The sequence below is a fragment of the Pygocentrus nattereri genome, chromosome 23 (assembly GCF_015220715.1).
Source record: "Pygocentrus nattereri isolate fPygNat1 chromosome 23, fPygNat1.pri, whole genome shotgun sequence".
In the NCBI taxonomy this organism is placed as follows: Eukaryota; Metazoa; Chordata; class Actinopteri; order Characiformes; family Serrasalmidae; genus Pygocentrus; species Pygocentrus nattereri.
Genome location: NC_051233.1, coordinates 34,308,972 through 34,316,471, shown reverse-complemented (window position 1 = coordinate 34,316,471; position 7,500 = coordinate 34,308,972). Strand labels below are relative to the sequence as shown.

The following is a 7,500-nucleotide window of genomic DNA, read 5'->3' as shown; positions in this document are numbered from 1 at the left end:
CTGTGTACTTGTCAGAACCAGATTAACCGAATAGGACAGAACACAGATTCAGACTCTCTGGGTTTCTACGCCTCCAGCGCGAGTTTACCTGCGAGCGTGCTGGTGTGTCTGAATGCTCGGACCTGCGAGTCGCTCAGGCCGGTCAGTAAGGAGATGACAGTGTCCATCATGTACTCGTCGTAGATGATGCTGTACTGGCACTGCCGCACCAACACAGAGATGAACTCGCAGAAACCCCACCGGAACTTCTTCCACATGGGCCCAGCCATCGTGAAGGGGTAATCACCACTGTCCTGTAAAACAGCACTCTCATTATTACAGCTCAGATACAGACGATAGCAGACGACCAAACCACAGACCATCACAATCACAGACAACCACAGACAACCACAGACAATTGCAAACAACATCATAGACGACCACTATCACAGATGTTCACAACTAGACAATAACAGACCATCACAATCACAGATGACCACAGACAATTGCAAACACCATCACAGACGATCACAATCACAGACAATCACAACTAGACAATAACAGACCACAATCAGACGACCACAATCACAAACACCATCACAGACAACCACAATCACAACTAGACAACAGACCATCACAGACGACCACAGACAAATCGCAAACACCATCACAGATGATCACAATCACAACTAGACAATAACAGACCACCACAATCATAATCACAAGCGACCACAGACAATCCCAATCACAGACGACCACAACTAGACAATAACAGACAATCCCAATCACAGATGACCACAGACAATCACAATCACAGAGATGACCAAAATCACAAATCACAGACGATCAATCAGACAATCACAGATGACCACAGACAATCACAATCACAATCAGAGATGACCAAAATCACAATCACAGACGATCAATCAGACAATCACAGATGACCACAGACAATCACAATCAGAGATGACCAAAATCACAATCAGAGATGACCACAGACAATCACAATCACAAATGACCACGATCACAATCACAATCAAAGATGACCAAAATCACAATCACAGACGATCAATCAGACAATCACACTCACAGATGGTCATAATCACAGACAACCACAATCACAGATGACCACAACTGATGACAATCACATATGACCAGAGACAATCGCAATCACAATCAAAGACCAAAATCACAATCACAGATGGTCACAATCACAGACAATCTCAACCAAGCAATAACAGACCATCACAATCACAGACAACAACAGATAATCGCAATCACAGACAATCACAAATGCTCACAACCATAGATGAACACAGACAATCGCAATCACCATCACAGACGACCAAACTCAATCACAGACAATCAATCACAGACAATCATAATCACAGACGATAACAGACCATCACAATCACAGACAATCACAACCTCAGACAATCACAAATCACAGACAATCACAACCTCAGGCAATCACAATCACAGACAATCGCACACAACCACAGACCCGTACCTCATCAAACTCCTCCGTCATCTTTCTGATGATCTCCGAGTTCTGCATGTGTCTGAACATCTCCAAACTCACGGCACCTAAGACACAGAACCTTCAGTAAAAATGCAGAACACTCACAGAACACAGAGCGTTTATGATCAGCAGCTCACAGACGAGTCTTACCTTTGCAGCCTGAGCACTGGATGAAGAAGTTAATGAGCTCCAGTAGAGCGACGTCTCGGTCAGTCTTATACGACTCGATCCAGTCGTCCACAACCGACTGTACAGAGAGGAGTTCATCATCAGCAGGGTGGCAATACGCCAATTATCATGATCCTTAATGCCCAATGCAACTACCTAGAACAGGCTGCGGTTGTGTGTGCGTGTACCTGTGTTGCGCTCTTGCCCAGTTTAACGATCTCAAACAGGCTGAGGTTCTCCATGCCGTTCTCCTGATGGTGGCCGTTCACTCGACCCGGCGCACGAACTAGCACACCTTTACCTTTCTCACCTGGAACCTTCTTACCCTTCTTCACAACACAGAGACCAACATAAACAAAACACAGCGTCAGCGTTTATCTTACCTCAGAATAAAGAGAATGGACTTCAAACATACGGCTCTGACAGCTGATTGGCTGCTCAACACTCAGGTACTCTCTGATTGGTTGATCGTTACCTTTCCTTTCCCTGATTTGGCATTACGGACCTCAGGATCCTCCAAGTCCGTATCGGAAGACAGCTGAGTGTCGGCTTCACTGCACAGACAAACAGAGAGTTCACGCTCAGCTACAGCAGCGTCGTGCACTGAGAGCAGCACAGTTCACGCTCAGCTACAGCAGCGTCGTGCACTGAGAGCGCAGCACAGTTCACGCTCAGCTACAGCAGCGTCGTGCACTGAGAGCAGCACAGTTCACGCTCAGCTACAGCAGCGTTGTGCACTGAGAGCAGCACAGTTCACGCTCAGCTACAGCAGCGTCGTGCACTGAGAGCGCAGCACAGTTCACGCTCAGCTACAGCAGCGTCGTGCACTGAGAGCGCAGCACAGTTCACGCTCAGCTACAGCAGCGTCGTGCACTGAGAGCGCAGCACAGTTCACGCTCAGCTACAGCAGCGTCGTGCACTGAGAGCGCAGCACAGTTCACGCTCAGCTACAGCAGCGTCGTGCACTGAGAGCGCAGCACAGTTCACGCTCAGCTACAGCAGCGTCGTGCACTGAGAGCAGCACAGTTCACGCTCAGCTACAGCAGCGTCGTGCACTGAGAGCGCAGCACAGTTCACGCTCAGCTACAGCAGCGTCGTGCACTGAGAGCGCAGCACAGGTCACGCTCAGGTACAGCAGCGTCGTGCACTGAGAGCGCAGCACAGTTCACGCTCAGCTACAGCAGCGTCGTGCACTGAGAGGGCAGCACAGTTCACGCTCAGCTACAGCAGCGTCGTGCACTGAGAGCAGCACAGTTCACGCTCAGCTACAGCAGCGTCGTGCAATGAGAGCAGCACAGTTCACGCTCAGCTACAGCAGCGTCGTGCACTGAGAGCAGCACAGTTCACGCTCAGCTACAGCAGCGTCGTGCACTGAGAGCAGCACAGTTCACGCTCAGCTACAGCAGCGTCGTGCTCTGAGAGCGCAGCACAGTTCACGCTCAGCTACAGCAGCGTCGTGCACTGAGAGCAGCACAGTTCACGCTCAGCTACAGCAGCGTCGTGCACTGAGAGCAGCACAGTTCACGCTCAGCTACAGCAGCGTCGTGCACTGAGAGCAGCACAGTTCACGCTCAGCTACAGCAGCGTCGTGCACTGAGAGCAGCACAGTTCACGCTCAGCTACAGCAGCGTCGTGCACTGAGAGCAGCACAGTTCACGCTCAGCTACAGCAGCGTCGTGCACTGAGAGCAGCACAGTTCACGCTCAGCTACAGCAGCGTCGTGCACTGAGAGCAGCACAGTTCACGCTCAGCTACAGCAGCGTCGTGCACTGAGAGCAGCACAGTTCACGCTCAGCTACAGCAACGTCGTGCACTGAGAGCAGCACAGTTCACGCTCAGCTACAGCAGCGTCGTGCACTGAGAGAGCAGCACAGTTCACGCTCAGCTACAGCAACGTCGTGCACTGAGAGCAGCACAGTTCACGCTCAGCTACAGCAGCGTCGTGCACTGAGAGCAGCACAGTTCACGCTCAGCTACAGCAACGTCGTGCACTGAGAGCAGCACAGTTCACGCTCAGCTACAGCAGCGTCGTGCACTGAGAGAGCAGCACAGTTCACGCTCAGCTACAGCAGCGTCGTGCACTGAGAGCAGCACAGTTCACGCTCAGCTACAGCAGCGTCGTGCACTGAGAGCGCAGCACAGTTCACGCTCAGCTACAGCAGCGTCGTGCACTGAGAGCGCAGCACAGTTCACGCTCAGCTACAGCAGCGTCGTGCACTGAGAGCAGCACAGTTCACGCTCAGCTACAGCAGCGTCGTGCACTGAGAGCAGCACAGTTCACGCTCAGCTACAGCAGCGTCGTGCACTGAGAGAGCAGCACAGTTCACGCTCAGCTACAGCAGCGTCGTGCACTGAGAGCAGCACAGTTCACGCTCAGCTACAGCAGCGTCGTGCACTGAGAGCGCAGCACAGTTCACGCTCAGCTACAGCAGCGTCGTGCACTGAGAGAGCAGCACAGGTCACGCTCAGCTACAGCAGCGTCGTGCACTGAGAGCAGCACAGTTCACGCTCAGCTACAGCAGCGTCGTGCACTGAGAGCAGCACAGTTCACGCTCAGCTACAGCAGCGTCGTGCACTGAGAGCAGCACAGTTCACGCTCAGCTACAGCAGCGTCGTGCACTGAGAGCAGCACAGTTCACGCTCAGCTACAGCAGCGTCGTGCACTGAGAGGGCAGCACAGTTCACGCTCAGCTACAGCAGCGTCGTGCACTGAGAGCAGCACAGTTCACGCTCAGCTACAGCAGCGTCGTGCACTGAGAGCAGCACAGTTCACGCTCAGCTACAGCAGCGTCGTGCACTGAGAGCAGCACAGTTCACGCTCAGCTACAGCAACGTCGTGCACTGAGAGGGCAGCACAGTTCACGCTCAGCTACAGCAGCGTCGTGCACTGAGAGCAGCACAGTTCACGCTCAGCTACAGCAGCGTCGTGCACTGAGAGCAGCACAGTTCACGCTCAGCTACAGCAGCGTCGTGCACTGAGAGCAGCACAGTTCACGCTCAGCTACAGCAGCGTCGTGCACTGAGAGCAGCACAGTTCACGCTCAGCTACAGCAGCGTCGTGCACTGAGAGCAGCACAGTTCACGCTCAGCTACAGCAGCGTCGTGCACTGAGAGCAGCACAGTTCACGCTCAGCTACAGCAGCGTCGTGCACTGAGAGAGCAGCACAGTTCACGCTCAGCTACAGCAGCGTCGTGCACTGAGAGGGCAGCACAGTTCACGCTCAGCTACAGCAGCGTCGTGCACTGAGAGCAGCACAGTTCACGCTCAGCTACAGCAGCGTCGTGCACTGAGAGCAGCACAGTTCACGCTCAGCTACAGCAGCGTCGTGCACTGAGAGCGCAGCACAGTTCACGCTCAGCTACAGCAGCGTCGTGCACTGAGAGGGCAGCACAGTTCACGCTCAGCTACAGCAGCGTCGTGCACTGAGAGGGCAGCACAGTTCACGCTCAGCTACAGCAGCGTCGTGCACTGAGAGCAGCACAGTTCACGCTCAGCTACAGCAGCGTCGTGCACTGAGAGGGCAGCACAGTTCACGCTCAGCTACAGCAGCGTTGTGCACTGAGAGCACAGCACAGTTCACGCTCAGCTACAGCAGCGTCGTGCATTGAGAGCAGCACAGTTCACGCTCAGCTACAGCAGCGTCGTGCACTGAGAGCAGCACAGTTCACGCTCAGCTACAGCAGCGTCGTGCACTGAGAGCAGCACAGTTCACGCTCAGCTACAGCAGCGTCGTGCACTGAGAGGGCAGCACAGTTCACGCTCAGCTACAGCAGCGTCGTGCACTGAGAGGGCAGCACAGTTCACGCTCAGCTACAGCAGCGTCGTGCACTGAGAGCAGCACAGTTCACGCTCAGCTACAGCAGCGTCGTGCACTGAGAGCAGCACAGTTCACGCTCAGCTACAGCAGCGTCGTGCACTGAGAGCAGCACAGTTCACGCTCAGCTACAGCAGCGTCGTGCACTGAGAGCGCAGCACAGTTCACGCTCAGCTACAGCAGCGTCGTGCACTGAGAGCAGCACAGTTCACGCTCAGCTACAGCAGCGTCGTGCACTGAGAGCAGCACAGTTCACGCTCAGCTACAGCAGCGTCGTGCACTGAGGGCAGCACAGTTCACGCTCAGCTACAGCAGCGTCGTGCACTGAGAGCGCAGCACAGTTCACGCTCAGCTACAGCAGCGTCGTGCACTGAGAGCAGCACAGTTCACGCTCAGCTATAAGCCCTTCTCTCATCACATAACGCCACCCGTAAAAAGTTCTAAAGGGTTCTGATGTCCTCAGTACTTTTAGTGCCACCCACACGTCCAGGCAGAGTTCTCTTGCTACGTAAAAGGGTAACCAAATTCAAGCTGGCAAGTTAACCCCAACCCCAACCCCAACCCCAGGACACTCACTGAGGGTAGTGGAAGTCCGTCTGTAAATCCTGAGCAGCGATCATTTCTCTAACATTTTCCGTTTCCTCCCCGAGTGCGTAAGACCGTCCTCCACCGTCCTCCACCGGACCCCACCGGAGCCTCCAACACCCGGTCTGCACAAACACGGACACAAACACGCAGGAGGTGAAAACAACCAGTAAACAGAGCAAAACAAAACGAGTAAACCAAGCAAAACAAAACGAGTAAACCGAGCAAATCAAAACGAGTAAACCGAGCAAAACAAAACGAGTAAACCGAGCAAAACAAAACGAGTAAACCGAGCAAAACAAAACGAGTAAACCGAGCAAAACAAAACAAAACGAGTAAACCGAGCAAAACAAAACAAAACGAGTAAACCGAGCAAAACAAAACAAAACGAGTAAACCGAGCAAAACAAAACAAAACGAGTAAACCGAGCAAAACAAAACGAAACGAGTAAACCGAGCAAAACAAAACGAGTAAACCGAGCAAAACAAAACGAGTAAACCGAGCAAAACAAAACAAAACGAGTAAACCGAGCAAAACAAAACAAAACGAGTAAACCGAGCAAAACAAAACAAAACGAGTAAACAGAGCAAAACAAAACAAAACGAGTAAACAGAGCAAAACAAAACAAAACGAGTAAACCGAGCAAAACAAAACGAGTAAACAGAGCAAAGCAAAACGAGTAAACAGAGCAAAACAAAACGAGTAAACAGCAAAACAAAACGAGTAAACAGCAAAACAAAACGAGTAAAAAGAGCAAAACAAAACGAGTAAAAAGAGCAAAACAAAACGAGTAAACAGCAAAACAAAACGAGTAAACAGCAAAACAAAACGAGTAAACAGCAAAACAAAACGAGTAAACAGAGCAAAACAAAACGAGTAAACAGAGCAAAACAAAACAAGTAAACAGAGCAAAACAAAACGAGTAAACAGAGCAAAACAAAACGAGTAAACAGAGCAAAACAAAACAAAACGAGTAAACAGAGCAAAACAAAACGAGTAAACAGAGCAAAACAAAACGAGTAAACAGAGCAAAACAAAACGAGTAAACAGAACAAAACAAAACGAGTAAACAGAGCAAAACAAAACAAGTAAACAGAGCAAAACAAAACAAGTAAACAGAACAAAACAAAACGAGTAAACAGAGCAAAGCAAAACGAGTAAAGAGCAAAACAAAACGAGTAAACAGAGCAAAACAAAACGAGTAAACAGAGCAAAACAAAACGAGTAAACAGAGCAAAACAAGTAAACTACTATTACTACTCCTACCACTATTTTTACTACTATTACCACTAGTACTGCTACTATTACTATTATTACTACTACTACTATCACTACTACCACCACTAATAATGCAACTAATACTACTTATACTATTACTACTGTCACTAATATTATGACTACTAATACTGCTACTATTACTACTACCATTAC

At 50.7% G+C, this 7,500-nt stretch overlaps 1 protein-coding gene across 2 annotated transcripts in view; it reads right to left on the bottom strand.

The window, feature by feature from the left end:
• Nucleotides 1-7,500, bottom strand: part of stag2a (stromal antigen 2a) — a 57,365-nt gene that overhangs the window by 47,707 nt on the left and 2,158 nt on the right. The window contains exons 2-7 of one of the 2 annotated variants that reach the window (XM_037533397.1): nucleotides 6,061-6,194; nucleotides 2,145-2,223; nucleotides 1,858-1,998; nucleotides 1,652-1,748; nucleotides 1,490-1,566; nucleotides 89-293 (exon numbers count right to left, since the gene is read on the bottom strand). In XM_037533397.1, the coding sequence (XP_037389294.1) occupies nucleotides 89-293; nucleotides 1,490-1,566; nucleotides 1,652-1,748; nucleotides 1,858-1,998; nucleotides 2,145-2,223; nucleotides 6,061-6,104 (643 nt within the window). In that variant the 5' untranslated portion in view covers nucleotides 6,105-6,194. The remainder of the gene's footprint in view (nucleotides 1-88; nucleotides 294-1,489; nucleotides 1,567-1,651; nucleotides 1,749-1,857; nucleotides 1,999-2,144; nucleotides 2,224-6,060; nucleotides 6,195-7,500) is intronic. The other variant, XM_037533398.1, reaches the window with a different exon arrangement.